Raw genomic sequence first — 23,663 nt, forward strand, 5'->3', positions numbered from 1 at the left:
CATCAGAATTTATATATATCACTACTGCCATTAAAAACTATGCTTTAAAAATTAAGGTAGCATATATAGACGACAATTCTACTAGATTAATCGCAGGAGAAAGTTCTGACCAAAAGTGGCCATTCAATTATTTTTTAGAAGCTACGTAACTAAACAACATTTATAATTCTGGTACTAAGAACGCCAAAATATTGAAAGAGGTCGATTAAGCTAAAAATAGATTAAACTCTGACAACCTATTGTTAATTAAAAGACCGAAGCTTGAAGAGAGGGAGCTTAGTGTAGCATAATGCAAGTTCTAAGGGAAACCAAAAAGGATCAATCTGTACTACTACCAAAAACATATTATAGTTTGGAAGATGGAAACAGTCTTGCAGGTGAGGGGAGACGTACAGCCCATTCCCTACGTTGTCTTCAAAAAGACTCCAGTTATCGTACATTACCATTATCATAAAATCTTATTGAAGCGGGGTTGTACACGTAATAAAAAAAGTAATATGAAAAGCGTGATATCGAACTCACTTTAGATGAGATATATAGTGTTTCATATATATATAATATAAATGTTCATTTATTACCAACGTCGATAGTCTATATTTCAGTGTGCTAGATTTCATAACGAGCCCATGAAATTCATAGTGTCTTGTCATGTATGTTTTCTGTATGCCACATTTATGTTTTTTTCGTTTTTCTTAAGTGTATTTAAACTAATATTACGTACCTGAATATTATCTGGTAGAGGAGTCCTCAATGACGAAGCAACACTTCTCTTACTCAATGGATTATCTAAAATTTTAGAAACAAAATATTAGTTTCCCAGCCTAATATAGACATTTACTCCTTTAAATATGTCTCTTTTCAGTATAAATTATTCAAGGAAAAGTCTTATCGTACGTAACAGACATTTGTATTAAATCATCGGCTAGGGTAAATAATTTTCGACAAAAAACTCTCCAATTTAAAGCGCATTTTTTGGCTTAAATGGCTATAATTTCTGTTATTCTATGCAATCAAAATGGGGCTTGCGATGTATAACCAAATTGCTATATTCAGCAATGATAATATATTTTTATGCTTATGCTGGTCGGCGCGCTACCTAAGTAAACAAATGCTAAGGGCTTCTAATTATAAGACATGATTAGGTACTCATATATGGAGGTACTCAGAAAAATTAAATAACGTTAAGTGTCTTTAAGTCAGCTGCTACGGTCAAGACCGCTCATCAAATATATTTTATGTGCATATGTCATCGCGGATGAAAGAATATGGGTAAAGAAAACGTCATACTAGACACAAACTGAGACACTGGATACAATCTTCCCTAAAAGACACACGATGAAGGATATCTTACAAGGTAACGCACTCTAAAACTTTATTAGAATATGATTGGATGCGCTTTGGTTACGGCTACTTTTTTGAGTTTATCGAAATTCACAGTTTGATCAAGGGGAGCTTAAAACCTCCTTTTAACTTTGAATTGGTTCTTCCGATCAGCTTCATACTGGCGTTAATTACCTAAATCTTCAGCCATTTCCCCACAATTTACTCGGTTTTTTCAAGGTTGCAAGCACCTACTCGCTGCTCCAGAAAGAATTTGATTGTACTGGCACTACTTTCTGGTTCCTCGCTTAAACCATTTGCCAATGTAATATGTAGGTGACAATTTATTATAAAGATTTGGTTTTTTTCCTGTCAGTTTTAAACTCGACTCCACACAGATGTTCCAAATTATGCAAAGATCAAAATAAACTCCTGAACGTCGATTGATGGTTTAAATTTTCCATTAGATATACGCACTCGCTTATGACAACTAAGCAGCGCTGGCGATCCGATAACTTGCAGAAACATTAGGTAGTTTTTTTCTTCGTCATATACGTCGACCAAAAATATTTTCTCTAATGTTTTCTTCTATATAAAATGCATTCCGGCGATGAAATTATGGTTCTTGACTTAGATGTGCCTAATGAATCAAGACCTTCCGTCTTGATGGTAAGTGTTTGCAGCCAACACATCTGTGGCATTCTGTTCTGGGTCATGAACACCTCAAAGTATCTTGAGATAACGATATTTTGCGGTACGCTTTCGTGCTGAATAGAAGCCGAAACTTGTGAACAATAACGAGAAATTGATCACAACCCTTAACACGAATCGATGCGTAATAAAGAGAGCTAGTTAGCTTCAAGCATGCGAATAGCAGATCAATCGACGAAGAGACGAGTTCATGCAACGTGTGCAACGAGAATTTACGTGGAACAGTCCAATTGTAGGAAACCACGGCACTGAAGGATTTGCCCAACTCACCGAAGGTGATGTCGTCGGTAAATAGACTCGACGAATACCGAGTTATGTTTTGGCCGCGTTCTACAAGTTGTTGAGTTGGCTTAGCACTTGCTAGTAAATCACCAGCATCATTATCATGAACATTGACATCCGGGTGCCTCGTCTGGTCAACATCTGCTGTCCAGTTAAGATTCTCCAGCTCAGCTGATCCACACGACTCTTCCGATGCGGCGGTTTTGGCTGACTCGAAACTCGTGTCTTCGCCGTCTGATTTAAATTGTCCATCGGATTTTGAATCGATAGCCTCTTTATTCGGCTCATTTTTCAGATCGTGCTCTTTTCCTGTGCAGGTTGGCTCGATTCGTGACGGTGACTTCTTTTCAGGACTTAGATAAGCTTCAATTCGAAAATACATGTTAAATAAAGCCAGGCTGTGTAGTAAATTCTAAACACGTGTATTAACGCATAGTGAAATTGTATTACACGCACTGTGTAAAAGACATTTCAGCCAGGAAGAAGCCAGTTCTGCGTCTTACAACGTTAATAAGAAAGGCTCACAAATAAGTGAAAAGAAGGAACATACTTAAATGTGTGGTTACTTTTTAAAACAAAACTATTATTGATATATAGAAGGTTCATGTTGCTCTGGCATGCTCAAAGCTTTTCTCTGGTATATAATAAATATAACTTACCGAGTATCCCAGCAGCGACCCTTTCCAATCCACCCCTCAGTCCAGACATTAAATCGACTTTTTTGCATTCCAGATCGTTTTCGATAACATGATCCCTTACCGGTGTCTTATCGTTATCTGTTGGTTTGTCATCAGCACTATCATTTTTAAGGGATTCTCGGAAACTGATGTTGTCTGCGAGCCTTCTGCGAACCCGTGTCGCCCTCAACGGCGTGGCTCCTATCTCTGGTGAATTCTCAATAGACCCAAGTGGATTTCGCACTGACAAATATAATTCAGATGGAGGCGAAGTAGCTGCCAGATCCGATGCATCTAACAGACTTGCCTGTAAACTAGCCTCTTGACAGAATGCACAGTTCAGCGTATCTATAACCAAAAAGGTGAAAAAAACGGTACAAATTAAAACACAGGAAATCGTTTATTTACATAGAGCAGAACTTACCACAATGACAACTTAATCATAATTCGTTGTTTGAATGAAGCATCAATTTATCTCAAGCTAATTACATTTTTTCTGCATACTGCTTGTTTTTGAAAAAATTATAGAAACGTCCACCATTTTGCCACGCTACATTGACCTATTCAAAATAAGTGTGAGAAAATATTTGAAATCGCTCTTACCGATAGAGGCACTACTTATTGATGCGCCACCATTGTAACTTTCAAAGCTTGTCGTATACGGATCTTCCCTTTTAGTATCGTGTACTTCGGCAGCCATCGATGTGCGATTATGAATACTGGGCATAGCACTTTCGGAGCGTTCAGCTATCGTTGACAAACGGCGATGTTTCTCACAGATTCCAGATACGGTGCTTAGCTCTAAAAGCTGTAAATCTCGTTGCAATTTCATAACCCGGTCAAGGAGCTGAAACCAGAAAATGATTAATATTTCTGCTGTATTTGCCAGCGATAACAGTTCTTGCTGAGGTTTACAAGTCTGCTCTAAACATATGATCTGCTTCCTCATAAAGAATACTCGTAAAGAATTATCATAAGAGACTTACATTCAATATAACATGTTCGACCGCAAATCAGCCTGTAAATCTTTTACTACGCTGGCTGCTGCAGAAGCTTATAGTCTAACTGTGTGATTTTCGTCTCTCATATTTCGATTTCTCGTGTTTTGCTCCGTTTGCTTTTAGCCCATCGATAGCATGAAAAGCAGATGATACGAAACTAACCTCAATGCAGTTCTTATGATTGGAAGCTTGAGCAGCTTCGAAAACGGTTTGACCGGCAACGTCTACTTCCATCGGGCTCCCGCCATAGTCAAGCAGCACTTCCAGTGCTGCTACATATCCTTCTCGTGCGGCCAGGTGCAGCGCCGTCTGATGATCTTGATACGAAAAGTAATTCGGATTTGCCTCTAACTGAAGAAGTTCTTCGATAAACTTTTAAAAAGAAAAAAAACGGTAGGTCAGAAAATACTATTATTCGTTAATAAGGTCAGATGCAGTTGTTCCATAAAACCATCAGCAAAAACGGCTTCAAGCTCTGCAAAGATACTTAATTTGCTACAAACAATACTCAAATTATCATTAAAGGCGTACCAGAGTTGACGACATGAAAAACATATACGCCTCTTAACGTATTTGTTTTCCCTGAAATAATTTTGGGTTATCTAAAGCTAACCGTAAGCATCTAATTCATGGAAGATACAATCAGGCCTCCTACGTGCTGTAAAAAAGTAATAGAAAAGTAAATCACGTCTCGACAAGGCGTGTGACGCCCACAATATACATGTCTAAGAAATCGATTTCAATAAATCCAATCAAAACCGAAAAAATTCAACAAGCATCACGTTTTCAAAATTAATCAACCATTTCGCAAAGAAATATCTATATGCACATGTGTGTACTGTTGTAATCCTAACTCACCCATAATGGCGCACGACATTTCACAGCGTGGTACAACAGGCTCCCTTCAGCGGTCAAGTATTCGACGCTACGTCCAGCACCGACGATTTTTCGTAAGGTAACGGAGTCGCTAGCCTTGACTGCAGCCTCGAGACGTGCGAAAGTCACAAGATCCGTCGATCTAATGGAATCGATTAGCATTAGTAAATGCGTTTGGTTTGATTATTGACAAGCGTAAAAAGCGTAGCGTGAATAGTGAAAAGCGTATGCTAACTTATTTTACGCTCTCGTTCTATGTTCTTTGATGTCTAAAAGATTCTGTAAGATACGACTGTTAACAGTGTGCACCTTGACATACATTGCAGAAATAGAGGCGCATGATGTTATAACAAAAAATTGCTTAGAAGCAAATTGATCGGTAATAACATAACTGCTTAATCAGTTCGTTGTAATAGAAAAGAAAAATAGAAAGAAAAAAGAACACGATAAGAGACCGTTGCATATTATTTATCTACTAAGCTGTCATCGCTAAATATCTCAAATTATTTTTGCCATAATGGCATGCATAAAAAGCGGGTAGTTATTAAGCCGAAAAGTGACGTTATATATCAAAAATAAACAAGATACGAGCAGAACCAACTCATTAAACTATGATGAGCAATGCAACTTTTTATCTGAAAACGTACTGGTGATACCATCAGCAAGCCATTTTGAAAAATTGCCGAAGTACCTGTAGCTCCATTACATAGATTGACTCAGCTTAGATTAATCCAATAAACTTTTTTAAATAAAGTTGTAAGTTCTTAAAACTGTAAGTTCACAAATCAGTGCGGCTTTGTGGTTACAATTCTGATGATTAAATAGATAATAGTAATTATTATTACTAGAAATACTGCAGCCAGACCATTGGAAATTATGAAACGCTTTAAAACGAGCCTTAATGTACCATATTGTACTCAACGACCAACTCAATAACAGCCATATAATTTCAAGTGATGCATGGTCCAAAGTTATGGTGTATGCTAAAACTCTTAGGAACTGAAAATTCGAAAATAAGTTCAGTATTATTCAAGACATCTTTATTCCGATAAGAAAAAGAAGGAGTAATATAAACTGAGAGAGGATTCGTAAATCTTTATTTGCCGACATTGTTCAGCTCAACACTATTTAAACCATCGAAAAACACAGTTGCCGAACAGCGGGAATACATTTAATAAAAAAAATAAAGGAAAAACAATGAAATGTGACTCGCTTTGCAAGACCAATGCCAAGTATTAATTACAGTGTTTAAAACATATTTGCATAATCAATGACAACTTAATGGGCGTTCATAAAAATAGCTTTTTTTTAAGTGCGTACCAAAGAGTAAAATTCTTAGTGAAATTTATGGTAAGCTTTCTACAGGCTAATCGGACTGCAGACGAACCATTTTTCGGAACGCTTACCCTAACAAGAAGCGGATTGTTCACGGAACGGCTAAAATAATAAAAGACGAGAGATTAGCAGAGGGAGCACGTTTCAATTCTTGAAACAAGTTTTAACAACCGATCAGTTGAGCCAAATAAACTGTCAGTCGGTTGCTGTTTCAGCGATGCTATTCGAGTTGAGTGGTCAAATCTCACCTGATCTCATTAGTTGTATCCTTTGTACGCTGCTCCAATTGTTTGTTTAGCGTTACTCGACACAATGAAGACAACATCGTCGCAAGATCTTAATTCTGTACGTAGCAAGACATTCAGAGCTGTCCACTTCACAATCTATTTCAATGACGGTAGTTCTTCTCCCATCTTCTCATAACGCACGCAACAGCTCGCGGTTGTTTACATATTTGAATTGCTATTGCAGACGACTCTGCCCCGCCGCCTTTTCTTCCTTCAAAATCGGCGCCCAATTCAAATTAGCTTAACTTGCTAATATCCAGTTGAAGTATATAACGCATACTCTTGGAGGTTGTTCAATTGCTGGTAGCATTCGAATAGGGACAGGTTTCTGGAGTCGTTACTACCTGCGATACGAAGAAATAAAAATGCACCAAGTGGGTGTGGGCTTCGAAATTAAATGTTCTGTACTAGTAGTAACGGACTGAAGTTCTTCAATATGGGTTATAACCCACCCAGTAAAAAAAGCAAGTCAATGAGTAAAAGTATTGCATGCTAAAAACTCCGTTTTTTTTTTTTTTTTTTGACCGTGGACGACTTAAGGGTCGTAGCGTGGGACCATAGGCACGCAAAACTCCGTATAGGCCTAGCATATTGTTGAACGTACTTCAAATAGTCAACTAATACACGAATTCACTAATACTCACTCAATAAAACACCTTGACAGAATAGGCACTACAGTAGTCATCTTTTGATTATTTAATGATCACCGACAATTTTTAGGGCTGCTCTTAGGTAGTATGCACTTTGATGTATTTCTAGTACATGTCTGGGAGAGTACGTGCTTTATTAAGGTATCTTCATACCTACTCATAAGCTGATCACACCTATTTAATATTTCGGTATTGTCGTTAAGCAGTTCTAATTATATCTACCATTATCAATATGGAGTCAGTCATATATATCTCATTGTAATACCATGTTACATTGATAAGTAAGTGATAAGCTTCTAATTCTATCGAAGCTTTCTGCGGTGTGGCAGCTTCTAACTGAACCAAATTGCAGCCAACTGTAAAGAGCCTCGAATATACTCATTTTGATGCATGCTTAATGCCTTCTTTCTTATAGATGTTGAAGTTAACTTAGTTTACATAAACTATCTTAGCCAATTAGTGTATAAGTAAATGTACAATTCAATGTTTGATTGAAATAAAAAAAATTGTAATATATTTTTCATCCTATAGTATGCTTATAACACAGTGTTATGGAAAATATAAAAATTATATTAGGGTGCTTCTGTTTTAAATTTGTTTGCTATTGTAAGAATTTGCACATAATCTGCTATGTTAGGAAATGTGCAATAAAAATTTTCCAGCTCTCAAAAGACTATTCTATTCACCTTCTGTATTAAGACAACAGAGTTTATTCTATGTGCGCGAAAAACCTTAAATTTGCAATTTTTTTTAGCCAACTTGCGCTAACATGTTTCCAAGACACGCTGTTAGACTGTCGACGGCATTAACGGAATAATCAAGAGGTATGTATTGTTCAAAATAGAAGAAATATTTTTTTTCGGTCCAAGGTCATTCCAAGTATGTTTAGACTATAAGGGCCAGTCAAGCATTGCGTTTATGTACCTATATTAATGATACCTTGTTAGAAACACAGAAAGTGCCTAATGCAGAAGACTAAACGTTTATATTTTGCATGATTAATATAAACGTAACCAATCAGTAACCAATAGTTTTCCTCCAGTTAAAGAATGGCTGTATAGTTAATGACTATTAAATGGTGACTGACATAATATTCAATTTCATGCAGTACCTATCCGGGATACGTTTAGGAGATTAAAATTATCTAAATCAGCAGTTAAAAAAAGAACAGATTACAGTTTGACAGGTATCTTCTGTTGCTGGACAAGTTCAATGGCTTTATGCGAATCAAACTTCAATTTCATAGTGTTATCAAAATTTAGCTAGGTCACAATAATGAAAATGCAGTTTTGTTTTCCGGAACCACGTACTACCTAAGTTGTTCACATTCAAACCATTACGACATCCGGTGGGTCGGCCTTCCCCTGCACTGTAAATCGTTAGATTCTGATTCCGTGTAGAAGAAATGTCTGTCGTGTTGGCTTCTTATTGATCGCAACCTGCTCCAGTGGGGACCATAACATTCAGTTAAATAAGTCGACCAAAATAATCTGCGCTATAGTCGCGAATTCAACACTCCGTTGCCACACACTACAATCGTCCCTTTTCGTAAGGTAGGTGCCTGAAACATTCCAAGCGTACATTATGGATAGCTATAATAGCAAGTCTATTATATAATCGTTTCTGTGTTCGGAACATTCCTAAAAAGAACTTCTTCGTACTACTTTTACATTTCCGTTAATTCATCTTTTTTTTTAGTTTTAGTAATTGCAAAGGAAACGTTGAATTTGTACGTGTTATTCAAAAAACACGGCATACAATATGACATTACCTAGTGAAAAGGGGACAAAGGAAAGCTTTACACTTAACAGAAATGGAACCAGCACGATAATAAATTCTGATCGTTGAATCAATGTTTGAGATAAAAGTTCACAAGTCCAAAAGGAGTTTGCGCGAATTGTAGGAATACGATATGGGTCGAATCAGCCCTCTAGTGATGGCGACTCCCGTATCGCGAGCGCCCTGGTGGGAGACCTGGCTCAAGTCTCTTCAACGTTTATGGTGGACAAGTGAACAAGCATCAAGACCGCTAAGGCGCATATACGCGAGAAATTTTTTCGTGTAAGCAGGTTTGGTAAATAATGGGTCTAAAGTCTAATATTGCAAAAAAATGTTGTCGCAACAAAATTTCACGCTTGTTGTAATACTTAGGCGTCATATATAGTGTCGTTCGACAAACTCACACGTAAAGAAAGAAACAAGAACTTCAGCTGGAGGATGTGAGTTACAAAAATGAGTATTTAATGGAACTAGAACGTCTTATTCTACTCTTAAGTTGTAAATAATCGTAAAACCATGCAGTTCAAGATAAATTACAGTCTGATATTGATCGGTCTTTCTTTAAATCACAAGTATATTCCAACGCGTTTCTTTCTGATAATGGAACGATAAATATACTGCTGAATAATATAAACATCAGATAGATGATTAACTTTGCGACTTCTGAGTTAACAAGAACAACTTTTGTTACGAATGTTTCTGTTTAGCTCGACAATTCCTGCAGCCGATGTCCTTGCTAGCCCTCATAGCGAGCGAATACGGAAGACAATTTGGTTCGTCAGTTGTGTACCCCTAATATACCTCACCCTCAATGATCTTAATGGCGTTCTGAATGAATACAATAAACATCCTGTGAGTACTCTTCATTAATAAGGCCCGTGTCAAGGAATATTGGTATTTAAAAAACCTGTATAATGATCGTTTTTTGACTTTTTTTATTTTGTTTTGCTGATTTTTTAGATGTGGAATCGTAAACACATAGCGTGCAAATATAAAGAATGTTCTTTTATATTTGACCACAAGACCATAGCGTAAAACGGTTACTGAACTACACATTAATCAAACATCCGTTATTGGGTGAACTATAAGAATGTATACAGGTTGTTTAGAAAACTACCCAATCCTATGGGAGATTCTAAAAACAGCAAGTTAGATATTTAGGCCAGTCAAACCTTAGCTAATTTCTTCTAATTTAATTACTATAAAAAGTCACAGCCTGTCGACATTTAAACAAATTATTTCACATAGCAGTCCTGATGCCATTGAATGAGATAATGCTGTTCATTAGAGCCGATCTTATACATCCGGGGCAATCACTCTTGCAAGCTTTGCTATGCAGTTATCTAAGCAAGCTAAGACAAACAGGCAGTGTTTGTAAGCGAACTGACACTCAAGCATAAGTTAAATATTAAACACATTGTGTCCAGATCCCATCTGTGGTAATGATCATCATAAATAGGTGTCTTTGGTGTGATTTCAGGTAATTTACACGTATGAGTATCAAACCAATAATACGCTGACTTTTCCTGACGTGACAATATGCAACGTAAATCAGTTTGTGCGAAATCGTTTCTGTGACAGATCTGGTCCAGCATGGAGTCAAGTGGACGCCGTCACACCAGCACCCGAACAAACTGCCGGAGATGGCGATGAGAAATCATCAACTAAATGGAGCCCATTTTGCGAGCAGAATCAAAGGACTAAAATACTGTGAGTAGTTCGGATGAATATCTCACCAGAACTCGCAGATCTTTTGAGCGGAGAAAACTATCTGTTAGTCTTTCAATAGGCTTTGATGTTGTGTACGTTAGAAAAAAATTCTTCATGACGTTCCGAGGCTGTGACTACTACAATCATAAAGCGATTGTTAATCGATCAGCTTGCTACGTGTATTTAGCAACGATATATATAGCACGTTGAACGGCTGAGAACTTTTCTGTTTTTTTGGTGTCTCGTTCTTCGGTACATTGTTTTAAATAAGTAGCGTTTGAACGTCCTTAAAAAGCCTGTGCTTTACTATGTGAAGCTAAAGTCAGCCGGGAAATAGTTCGGTCGAAACTAAAGCTTCATAGAGGCTAGTTTTGTGTAAATGCCTAGGCTTCATTGCACATATGGAGTTTTCAAGATGCATATGTAAAGTTCAAAACTTCTGATAATCGGCACCGTAAAGTCTAAAGCTGCTAACAATTTTTTTGCAGATGCGAATACCTCTGTGGTTATTCTGAAACGGTTCCGTCTAGCATGACCCGCTCGATGGGTTATTTGACCCAGTGGATTAAGAAAATGAGTGCCCTTGGAAACTTTACGCAAAACTTGTTATACGACATGGGTCACTCTCTCAAGGATACAATTGATAAGTGCAGGTCGATATTATCTTTTTCATTTGAATCGTGCTAATTTTTCATAAAATCCAAACCGACGATATACGCTTAGACGATGGCTGCTTGATGCACAATTGTAGATTAAGCTATTTGTACTTGCTCATTCTGAGGCTATTTCTGACTGGTTAGAATTGAAATCACTCCTGAAACCTTTTCTAAAATATTCTTTCTAGCTATGCGACGAACACCGAGTGTGGTGAGGGCTCACCTGAGGACTTTTTCAGCCTGGACATCAATGACATTTACGGGCCATGTTTCTGCTTTCATTGCATAGAAACTCAACATCCTGACTACTATATCTATGGGACGTTATCTTCGCCCCTCAGTGGACTTGTCCTCACTCTCAATACAGAACTGGAAGTTAGTTGACAAGCTAGTTCTCTGTTTAACTTTTGCAAAAGTTTTACATGATTTACTTTATGATCAAAAGTTATGGTAGGAATGTGTGGACTGTTTTTTCAAAAGTTAGCGCTATCTGTAGTCCAATGAAAAAGCCACGTGTTTAGAGTACAGCATTAGAAAATAGCTCAGGACCTTATCTTATTAATTTTGCATTGTTCGGGCCATTTAGTTGATGTTTTATTATGGCTTGCTTCCTAATGAACACATGCAGCCTTAAATGTATACGACGATCTGTACACAGAGATATTCACAATAAATAAGGTTGCCGTATTTTGGGGTAAACAGGAGTACTTTAATCATTCACGAGAAGTGGGCTTTGTTGCTATGATCCACGAACACGGTAAAAAGTACTCGCTGGGGTCCGATGCGATATTCGTTCCGCCTGGCTATAGTACATACATAGGCCTCGAGATGTCACAGAGCACCAGTTTGGAGAAGCCCTATGAAAACCCGTGTATTCGCGAATGGCCCGAAATGTTCATGTCGGAGAATTCTGTTGTCGAGGAAGGTGTGGAGCGCACGTCGTACATGCGGTGAGAACCAAGCAGGTGACTTACGAAGCTATGAATATATTTTAATTGATGACAATGATTTTTACTTTATTCATTTTAGCCGAATTTTGGGTTAAAAATTATACACTTTCGTTTTACCCAGTCGTAAGCCCATTTTTGTCACGAAGCATACACTCAAAAACCCTTTTTAGTGAAGAACATATGAAGGATCATGGTTCGCTTTTTGAGCTGAGCTCAATAAGTTAATTTGTGTGTTCGTGTGTTTTGTGGCACCAAACTCAAACTTTAAAATAATTTAGAAGTTCATTCAGATAATCTCCTTCCGATTTTCTAGGGAGGACTGCCTTAACTACTGTTTAGTGTCGTTGATGATTGACAAGTGTGCCTGTATTCCTAGTGACGTTTCGGTCAAGATCAACAGCCGGAAAGTGGAAGACTTCAAATACTGCTCTGGCTCAAAATTGAAATGCTACAAAAAAATTAAAGCGCAATACTCTCGTTACAAGCTCGAGGTAATATTCGCTTGCGGACTTGTTAGTTAGAAATGGTACATTCTCGAATACCTTCTTTAGACTAAACACTAAATCGGCTTCGGTGGCAAACAATATAAACATCCTGGTTTAGCTATTTTTAAAAGCTTATTAAGTACGTAGTTAACATGTTGCGTGAATTCTCCATGTTCACATTTCATACAGTTACGTCTGCCTGCCTGTTACGGTCTTTCAGGAAAGGTGCGGCTGTCTACAAGAGTGCGTCCTAAAATTCTATCGGACGGATGTGTCAATTGCTAATTTCATTCCAAATGCAACTTCTGTTGAGTATAAAGAAGGCGGTCTCGAACACCGAATGGCACAAGGTATAATACAATATATATTGATATTTTCTGCAAACCCAATATTCTTAATGAATCAGTGCGTTGAACGAATTAGCAACTTGGGTGAAAAATTCCCATTGTTTTTTTAGCCACTTTATAATAGTTTTAAACCTACTGAACACGCCGTAGTCAAAGTAGCGTTCTTTACTTGTTACGGCTCTCGTCCATTTTTTGCTGGCTGATGTATCCTAAGATGGAAAAATTTTTCCACTTTAAAAGCGGCCCGTTTTCGGACTTTGGCCTCTGTCCTGAAGTGTTTGCTTTCTTGGCCACGATGCATTAACCGAAACAAGTAGTAGCTGCCTGGGCTATATTTAGGCTGGAACAGGGTTGCCTGCTGTGAATCTATTAGCGCTCGCCAGAGCAGTGTGCGGTGTAGCCTTGTCGTGCAGCAGTATCACTTTGCGTCACTCTTTGCTAGTCCAAGGCCCTTTTTAATTACTGCTTCTAATGACAACAACCTTATGAAAATAACGTGACCCATGGCTTGCAGTCAAATTATCATTTTTGGGAATTCTAGTTCCTCTTGGAACCAATCCGATGTGGACGTCACATGTCGGCTCCAACGGAAACCTTTTTACCCAGCCTGAACTGAATCAGATGCTATGCAAGCAAGTGACAAAAGAGTGAAAAACATGGCTAAACTGCGTATTTTTTATGAGCAGGATCGACGCTGATCATCAAGTTCGAGATATATATATATATATATATATATATATATATAGTTGACTTAGTTATGTTGAAGAATACAATTACATTCAATCTGATAAAAGACTGTGAAGTAAAAAGCTTGTATCAGCCTTAGTTAATAATTTTCTAATTTAATTTTTTTATTTAGTTTATTTATATATGTAGTTTTATACTACTGAATGATTTTGCAAGAGGTATGTGGTTTGGTTAAGTATATATATGAATATATATCGGTAAGAAAAGCAATTTGGTGAGTCGTGAAGAGTGACGTTGAGCAGCGATTATTTAGGGGCTTCTGCCGGTTCCTAGTTTCCACCTATATGCGTATATGACCTCCCTACAGACGTAAAAATTAATGGAGAATTTTTGTAGATTCTCAAATGACCTCCACTCTTTGTACATATCGTACTTTGAAAACATTCTTAGCGATTTTTTAGAGAGACGAAAGGTCCGATTGTAGTTGTTTTCTTCTATTGAGTTAGTTACACTTTACAATTTCAGCCCGACTCGTTGTCCATTTCCATTCGTTCACCTATGAGCATGTTCGAGCAATGCCCAAATATACGTCGGTGCGCGTTCTGGGCACGATCGGCGCCATTAATGGAATGTACATGGGAATATCGTTTTTCGTCATTTATCAGGCAAGTAGGATCGTCTTTCGAGCGGTACCGCTTTACCTTTTTCGCACGCCCTGCTTTCAGTATATCTTCAGATAGTATTAATTAATACGTAGAGACGCACGGAAGTCCATCGTTTATATTTTTTAGGCTAGCTCGAGTGGAAGAGCTTCAAAATACGCTGTACTCTAACAGGAGCGTGTTGCAAATGAATGAAGTAATCATCGATGACGGTGTAGCAGAACTTAAGTTTTTCGAGCACCCCACATGCGTTGCCCAGAGTGATAATTTCAGTCGCCTTCTAGTCCGTGTGATAATTATCGACCTGTGCAATCAAATCCAGAAGCGCCACGCGCTAGTGAATCTTCTCCTATATGCGGACGACTTTGCTCTGTATGCCACTAACCGATATCATATCCAACGAGCCTTGGCTACCTTCAAGTGCTATGTTACTAATCTGCGGCTGGATATTAATTTACGAAAGACCGAGGCAAGGAAGGAATTTATGCAGAGAACACTCGTTTGCCGTTTGAACGAGGTGGCAAAAACTAAATTCAGCATTTGAATTCTTTCATTCATTTAGAAATTACGCTAACGTCTAGCGAACGTTCTTCCAGCAAGCCCATCTCTCAGGGTACGTAGAAGGCTCTGCTGGTAGACATAATGATTAATAATCCGAACAGACTTTCATCTAAAACAACATTAGTCCTCTTCGATATGAGAGTAGCCCCTGTTTTGTCGTAAGTATTAGATCTAGGACGAAATTACCTTCCTGCCGATCAACTTCGCACGAGTTTGACTTAATCGAGTAAAACTAGACTTCTTCAAGCATGTCCTGGGTCTTCATATTTTAACCATAAACAGACTAATCTGCCTGCTCTGTAACACGCCATTAATCGGTTTGACTTGAAAGGAACAGAAGCACACTGTCAGTACATGAGCGCCTATTGCTCGAAAAGGAGTTATATCGACCCTTAATCGTGATGGTAACGCAGATAGTGCTTGTACTCAGCCTTATGCAAAGATGGTATCAATCCTATTGGGAAACGACGATGGACTTTTCAACTTGCTGTAAGTGATGGAGTCCCTAGTTGGCCAACTGCAACTATAACATGATGATAAACAAGATATAATTAATAGTAACCAGGCTGCCTGTTCTATTTCAATCTTATTGGGAAATGAAGATAGAACTTTTCAAACACCAGACTTTTTTTTAGGTTGGGCCAATGAGTTATGTCACTTGGAAGGACATCAGTGAAACCAACTGATATTCTTAACTCAAAACATGGTTAGCGGATTTCATCACATTATCTGCCGGATGAGCGACGTTAGCGACAGTGCGGAGAGAGAGTGAACTTTATGTTTCATTTGACGCCATGCAAAATTGTTTCGATATTTTACCCCTATGGTTATGGTTGTATTTTGCCTTCCGCGCATTATGTGTGCAATAACTATATCGAAAACATTATATGTTTATTCACATATGTGAATAGACATTTGATATATACGATATGGTTGTTAGACTTACGGATAATGCACCCTTTAAGCCAAATCCTGCGAGGTACGTCGATCCTCATGAAACGGAGGCAGGGTCGGAGGTTTTTCAGATATCATGATACATCTATGGGAAATGCGTGCGACAGAATGAGCTTTCTAGTTTTATGCTTTCCACATTGAAGTCTGAGTACAGCAATGCTTACTAATACCAGCTGGATCGTCATGAATGACTATTTACAACAATGGTTTTAAAGATCCTGGCGAATTTTACTTTCCCACTATTGCAACAGACTGATCTGTTAACATTTACACATAACACTTTTGTTGAAGATGAAATAGAAATTGAAAATTGATCTTTTCGTGTATTTTAAGATAGGACTTATTAAACTTACTACATTCTATGTTCGTTTTCTTTTTTTTTTTTGCTTGCTTTCACGGTTAGACGCTGGATATCCTTATATTCAGCACGTATGACTACTTGCAAAAACAACGTCAACCCCAGATCGAATACTCTAAAACAAACTCTACCGCAATCCAAGTTCTCAGCGCCGAGCTGTGCAGTCCAAGGAACAAGGTCAACTCTCTGCAGTCGCATGCCCGGCCGATCATAACCGGGCGTAAAATACTATCCAGAACTTAGCTAAATATACCTACTACCTGAACAAACTAAAAATACTACCTAAACAGAGGTAAACGAAGTTGGAGAAAAAGAAGAACTAGTGAATGGCAAGCGCATCGTCACATTGTGAAAATATAAGGAGACGTGATTTGGCACCCCTTATTGTCTTATCGTTGCTTGATACTCATAAGATATTTTAAAATGTGTCGGTTAAAATGTACCGTTGGTTGCGGGGAAATGGTAAACTACTGCTTATCTGTTTAATGTTAGATCGAGACTGCTATGTGTGGTATTTTTTGACTTTTTTTTTTTTGACTGCATGTTAGGTTAAGCGAAATTCTACAATATTAGAAAGTCTGTTGCACACTACGATGATGTTTCTTTCAGTATAATTTATTGGGATCCGTATGATGTAGGAATACTGAAATTAAAGTTCTGATTTATGAGATTCGTCAGTTAATTAATGAGCGAGGCTTCGTTTTTATGATTAAATGTATCACTGAATTATCAGCTTCTTTGGCAACGTTCAACTTTATCTTCTAAAATAGGGTCGAGACGTCAATCATCGAAATAGCTGCTAATAGAACGTATGGTTTTCAATCATCTACCAGACAGCTTGCGAATTTCTTACAGTAAAATCCAACTTTGTCAGATTGAAATAGTTTATAAATTATACATCGACCTAAATTAGCCAAAATTGACAAATAAGTCTTTTGAGGGGGGGCTTTCCAGCCCGATCGAGAAATATTTCCGCGAGCCGTTAGGGCAATGTGGGACATTATGATTCAACCAAATCATTTTTTGATTCGGTTCAACGGAAAAACAAAGGGCTTTTTCATATTAATTAAGCTACTCACACTTATTAATATCCATAACATTCTATAATAACTATTTCACCGGGTATGAAGCGTTCAGAATAGAATATGTCCTGCACAGTCCATCGAACATACGAGGCAGTGTTTCCACTCCTTGAATATCTTGAACGACCAGGTCGTTTAACGTTATCACACGATGTTTTGTGTTTGTAATTCAAGTAGAAACAGCGCTTTTATCTCCAGTGAAAACAGGGTATAAGAAAGAGTTTTTTAAAAGGACTTGATAAGGTAGGTTTGCTGCCTGTTTGCTTTTCTATCTTTGCCATAGAATACAAACAATTTGTGTCCGCTTGTCGACCCATTCTCAGTGGATTAGGGTTTCTGTTAAATTTTTTCACCGCATTTTTTCATTGTCAAATATCCTAGAACGTCCAGGTTGTCAGTCATCATTCAGAGGGAAACATGCTTCATGTAATTCAATAAAATATTTTTGATAGTTGTAATATATATACAGAGTTGCCGGAGAAGCAATAATTTGCATTTGGAACACGAACAGAACGGAGTGTCTTAAGCGGCGCTTTTCTATGTCCATCTCGTTGCCACTAGGTATCAAAAACACAGAACATAAACAAAACCTGAATAAGAAAACGATCAACTCTTAAACCAGACTGTGCACTTCTTATTTAACGATTTGGTTTATATTAAAAAGTCATATTATTGTTTCGATTAAAAACAGAAACCATTAGACTAAAAATTCTGAGCTTTCACATCAGGCCCTGTCGGTGAACGTCGCTTCAGGACACTGGTACCTAACGCGAAATGAAACGTGCTAATGGCCTGCGTAGAACTGGTCGCTTTAAGTGACTGAACCCACGCAAAGACGCGCTCTAAAACACACACAAAATTGAAACCACCGCGAACAAATACATCCAATAGGCCTCGGTCCGCGCTTATTTCGTTGTTAAATTAATCTTATTATATTTGTGTAGAGGTAAAATAAACCTATTAATAACCTAATAGTTTTTTGCTACAGTGTAGTTTGTTTGTATAGTGTGTTATACAACATAAGTTGACAGTATTTGGCGACGAAATACAATTTTCACACTGGTGATATGTTGGCGCGAGCAATCCCGGTGGCTAGTTAGGGTGCATGTGACCAGCGTTGTGACGGTGGTTCTTTACAAACGTGAAAAATGAGACAGAAGTTTTAGCATCGGCTTAGTAGCAAACAAGTTAACATTACACGTTATGGGAAAAACAAAACTGTTTCTCAAGGGGCAAGCGAATTTGGCTAAACGAGACGATCTTGCGCGTGGTCTTTTCCCTCTGAAACTCTAACGGCTAACTAGGAGTCGATTGACCCGCTTAAGGGGTCACTTTCAGTCCAGTAAACCAACAGACAGAGAGAAGGCTTCAGTTCAGGACAGGACGGACCCGTGGGCTTCGCCTCGCCCCCCCCCCCCCCCCGCTCCTTACGCTGCTTGATTGATTCGATTCACTTTGCTATGACCATTCGGATTTTCGGTAAACAATATCTTTCCCGCATAGAATATCATGTTAGGTTTCCACCCTCCCAACGGCATATTCAATTTGGAAACCAAAATTTACGTACAACAACAAAGGTTGTATTCAATTCAGTTCATCGAAAACTTTCGATTGTTATTATGATACCTGCCCACATAAATTTCCATGCAAAATACAATAATCCAAGTGTCACATAAGCAGAACAGTTAATACTGCATAAAGTTGTTTTTGCCTTTGTCATGCCAAAAAAACGTTTTTAGTTGAAGAGAATGTCTTAACTTATCGAGTTTTGTCGATTGGCCTCAGAAGACTAATGCTTTGCAGAAAAATATGTTTTTAATATATCCCTGTTTGTCTCTCAAATCTATTAGAGAAAAAATCCATTACCGTTAAAATATACGCTATTCCTACTTTTATTCACTTGAAAAACCGTTTGAAATCCGTTTGGGATAGATTTTGGTCTCATTGTCACATGAAGAAAATACACATTACGTTTGGTTCTTCGCCATCTTTACTTCACCGTATTCATAGCAGATATAGGAATATACGTTGCATTCTACTCAGCTTGTAGAGACCTATCGGTTGACAGCAAGAAATATCCTTGCTACATAAACCTCATTCGACCGCCATTTTGCCAGGAAGACTTTCTAATTTTCCATAGGCATACTATATGTATTCCAAACAAAAAACCTAAGAGTGAGTTCGAGCGAATTTCATCATCGTATAGATACCACCAGCGAAGGAAATTTAATTTATGTTACACTTTGCTAAACATACGCTGTATTTCGATTGTAAACCTAAATCTTTATGATTATTCCAATTCGAAATCCTACAATACTGATTCAGTAATTCTATTGCATAATGTTACACTAGTTCTATCAGTCTAGCAGGATTTAATCAGTCTAATGGCAACACTTATCAGTCACCACCAACAGTCCTGCTACCGCCCTTCAGCTAGCCCATAAAGCCGTCCTAATATTTGATTCGCTGTGGCCTATCCCAGACCTCAATCTACATAAACACCTGATTGCAGTTTCCCTGTCATATTCTACTCGAACAGAACTAACAGAGTGATTGTATTTCCTTTGTGTAATGAGTTCATTAGATAAAATTAGTTAAGCCGTACACGTGGCTTCAGTCCACCACCTTAACTGACCTCAGCCCCAGTGCCCTTTTTACAGATATTCTCGTTCTCCAATTAGATCAGTGCTATCACCTCAATATCGTGCTACATTTATGCTATTTTTCCATGTCAATTAGTTTCATAATCTATGATCTTTCGGTATTAGTTCAATTTAAACCATATAGTTCGAACTAGTTATTAACCATTTCGCAGATCAACGAGAGCTACAATATGCCTTCTTCTAGGGGAAAAAAAAACTTCATCTGAACAAGTGTTCCTGCACCTAGAAAATGAACTGAGATCGTTCTTCTATCATCAGCTACGATAACTATTTGGATTAATTACGTCTCCTAAATTTTCGGTGATTATTGAGCTACTCGTCAAAAAGGGCCCATTTGTTCTAATTAACATTACGCCTTAAATGTAAAAGCAAATTTTACTCTTTAGGGAAAAAAATATTCATTCGTACTATGTTTCGCACAGATATTTGCGCGCTTGAGACAATTCCAAACAAATTGATCCAATGGGTGCACTCTACACGTGTTTTGCTTTAAGCAAGCTCCCTTCCTAAGATTTTTGGCAGTGTAGAATATATATATATATGAGAGGCTCGTAACTATTACTTCATTGTGGTTCACTTCAGGCACAACGCCACCTTGCATGATTTTATGGATGATGCGATTTTGATACAGGGAGTTGAGGCTAAAATATTCGGCGAACCTTTTCATTCTCCTTTGAAACGCCTTGCGATAGAGGAAAAGTTTGCTGCCGCACAGAACGAGCTAATTTCTACTGTTCCACCTGTATTCACGCCTTTTATTAACATTTTTCAAAAACGTGTAGAGTTTATAGACAGTGTTTTATATATGTTCACAAAAATGACAAACATGGATGTTTATATGTCTAATCATTTCCAGACCGGTTAGTGCCTCCAGCACCTCGTTCTAGTTACCGTTTACGTAAACGTGCCATGTTCAACAGTTTAAAACTTGGTTTTCGGTAAATTTTCGCCTGTACTACACATCGATTACTGTATTAAATATCAACTACAGATAAGCCTGCAGTAGACGTGACACTTCTAGCCAACAAATGGCTGGGAAACAGCAAGTAATCTCGCGAAATAGGTAACTGGGAAGACAAAAAGTATGTATCAGTGTACAAATATACAATAATTGGCGTATATATATATATACTTGATGTAGCTTATGCTATAGCTACGGTAAAGGCGATGCCTAACTAGCTAGTGATGACAGACTCGCGGCTGATGGGTCAGACGGCAAGATTAGGGAAGACGTGCTGACGACGAGGGCTGGCGCACAAGTCGGCGACGCGGTTTGCTTAGGTAAGAGCAGTGTATGGTCGGAGATCAACATGGGTGCTGCTAGCAGCTCGCTGATGACCCATGCATTGTGTATGGTAATCAGAATTCGTGATCGACGTCGGGATCGCTGACTGATGTCCAATGAACGTGACATCAATCGTGTCGGCGATATTCAAGCCGAGTCGACCGACCGGCGTTCTTCTTCCTCGCTGATCTCGTTTCGTTTTCTTGTAGTGCTCTCACAGTCAGCGAAATCAGGCCGCAACAGTGCGACGCCTAAATGGCATTGCTACTATTGATGCGGCTCCTCTCATCTCCGACGAGTGGGCAACGTAATGAGCGCGACACGCTCGTTTTGACGCAAGACACGTCAAAAACAGGCCTGTTTGTACGGACGCAAGTAGACACTGGCAGGGATATGCAGATGCGCGCATACGGACACTGACTGTCACAGACGGCACAAACCTAGTCACTGATCGGGATATTCGTAACTGTAGAACGTCATGATGGCAAACTGTCCGGTCCGACAAAACAAAGGGTTCTCAACCCCGTTATTGTTCCCGAGTAGAACTGACAAACAACAGCAACAGTAGCAAACACTGCACCTGAATTGGTATCAGTTCATAGTACCGCACTGCGGAGGCAAAATGATGCAAGCATAAAGCAAGTACTTGCCATGTTCAACCGGGCGGAAGGTATTTATAGGTATAAATGTTTGTTTACGTAGGTGTCGAAAGAAATGATTAATTAGTTGCTACGCTGTCGTCTTGTTGGAAATACGTAACGACAGAGTTTCAGCTGAAAAGGATGCCATCGTAACGGAGTACTGTTGATAACCTTTAGTTTTAAACGTACGTTCAGGAGTGATAGCGATTTTCTGCGGTTTTCTGCTGTTTTTTTTAATGCATATTTGATGCTGCTATCGTATTGTAAGGTGTCTGCTTAATAAGGAAGCTCAACACTTTTACTAATTCATGTATGTACTATAGTAAACTTTGTGAAAATGATTTATCAACTGACTGATTCTCCTTTCAACCAATATCGCTTTACCAAGGAGTAAGTCCGTTTATGTCGTTGTATCGAACTGGGTAACCGCTGGATAACCGCCCTAAATTGTGTCGTAATGAAGAGAAATCCATTGTTCTTAGCGTACTTGCAAGCAATCTGACACATGTAATATAACGAAACCAATTCAAGAGCGGTATTCCTCGACCTTCCTAGTTTTTAGCTTATTATGCCAAAGACTATTGTTTCGCGTAAAGAAGGCAGAAAGCAAATCTTTTTTAAGATGGGCTTTTGATACAAAATTGGACTGTATAGTATATGTAAAATGGGCAGATATAGATCACACCTTGCTACGATAATGGAAAGAAACGTTGATCTAATCTAAACGTGCATTTAGTGCGGACTAATATTCATATTTTATACCTTATGATAATAGTATTTCCAGCGGGCGACATTATACTAGTGATAAAAACGGTTCCAGATGGTCGTCAAATTAGCTAAAAGAGATGAGAACATGAATATAAGTGGTATTAATGCTTGTTTCAATGTGAGTGTTATTTGTTCGCTATCCGGATATGTCTATCGGACAAGATTGAGGCTTACGATAAAAAAAAAATCGGATATAAGGTATTAGCTCAATTTCAACATTTCTTTTTGAGCTCCTACCATCAAGTACGTACACTATATGTCGTCCTTCTGTCACTCCTTACTTGTGACACGTGGCTTCTTGTGTTACCCTTTTACTATTCAGCCTCGTGTATTCTTTTTTCCTTTCTTTTTTTACCTATTTACCTAGTAACGAGAGTCTTTGGCGGCGCCCCGCTAGAAATCTATCACGATTATGTGGCATGGATAGGGTGAGGACTTAGCCAAAAAAAAGACCTGCCTAAAATTGCAGGAATCAGCTATAGCGCAATTTATGTAGTATGCATTTATTCAAGCTTTCAGGTTTCCGTCTTGGCGGTACATGATTTTCAATTTAAAAGCACAATCGTTACGCACGGTCATTTCGTAAGTAAACTCAGCATCCTCTGTTTGGTGCGAAGTTACGAAGAATGTCTCAACCTTACCTCTAAATAAACGACTCGACCTGTCCGATTTCATTAGTTTCCTCGCTACGGATGGTAAGACGGTAGTAGGTAGATTATAGTTTTATATGTCAATTGAATTTAAGACACTTCACTGCAAATCTCTGAATCTAAGAGGTAAAATTTGTAGGGACAAATGGAGAACAATGCACGCTTAGTCTAACTTCTCCTTCATGTCAAAATGAAAACAAGCCATCTATTCTTCTGCTCGATTGATTTTTTGAAAAACAAATTATTAAACTATAGGATCTGAAAATATGCTTTACAGGCCCACAAA

At 38.3% G+C, this 23,663-nt stretch overlaps 2 protein-coding genes across 4 annotated transcripts in view; one reads left to right on the forward strand and one right to left on the reverse strand.

Annotated features, from left to right (window-relative positions):
- LOC111247160 (uncharacterized) overlaps positions 1–6,670 on the reverse strand; it is a 10,783-nt gene extending 4,113 nt beyond the window's left edge. The window contains exons 1-7 of one of the 3 annotated variants that reach the window (XM_022797780.2): positions 6,451–6,670; positions 4,850–5,009; positions 4,154–4,363; positions 3,594–3,837; positions 2,973–3,338; positions 2,302–2,676; positions 722–786 (exon numbers count right to left, since the gene is read on the reverse strand). In XM_022797780.2, coding sequence (XP_022653515.1) covers positions 722–786; positions 2,302–2,676; positions 2,973–3,338; positions 3,594–3,837; positions 4,154–4,363; positions 4,850–5,009; positions 6,451–6,527 — 1,497 coding nt within the window. In that variant the 5' untranslated portion in view covers positions 6,528–6,670. Of the gene's footprint in view, positions 1–721; positions 787–2,301; positions 2,677–2,972; positions 3,339–3,593; positions 3,838–4,153; positions 4,364–4,849; positions 5,010–6,450 lie in introns of those variants that run through there. The other 2 variants (XM_022797781.2, XM_086985255.1) reach the window with 2 other exon arrangements.
- Positions 4,261–16,974, forward strand: LOC111246582 (acid-sensing ion channel 2-like). Its single transcript, XM_022796416.2, has 13 exons — positions 4,261–4,384; positions 7,894–7,963; positions 8,458–8,692; positions 9,043–9,200; positions 9,626–9,770; positions 10,399–10,628; positions 11,117–11,281; positions 11,473–11,659; positions 11,987–12,234; positions 12,548–12,725; positions 12,940–13,069; positions 14,279–14,418; positions 16,334–16,974. The coding sequence occupies exons 4-13, from the start codon at positions 9,052–9,054 to the stop codon at positions 16,529–16,531; spliced, it is 1,770 nt and encodes a 589-aa protein (XP_022652151.1). The 5' UTR covers positions 4,261–4,384; positions 7,894–7,963; positions 8,458–8,692; positions 9,043–9,051; the 3' UTR covers positions 16,532–16,974.
- Positions 16,975–23,663: the final 6,689 nt, after the last annotated feature.

Source organism: Varroa destructor, unplaced genomic scaffold (genome assembly GCF_002443255.2).
Source record: "Varroa destructor unplaced genomic scaffold, Vdes_3.0 BEIS01000003.1, whole genome shotgun sequence".
Classification (NCBI taxonomy): Eukaryota; Metazoa; Arthropoda; class Arachnida; order Mesostigmata; family Varroidae; genus Varroa; species Varroa destructor.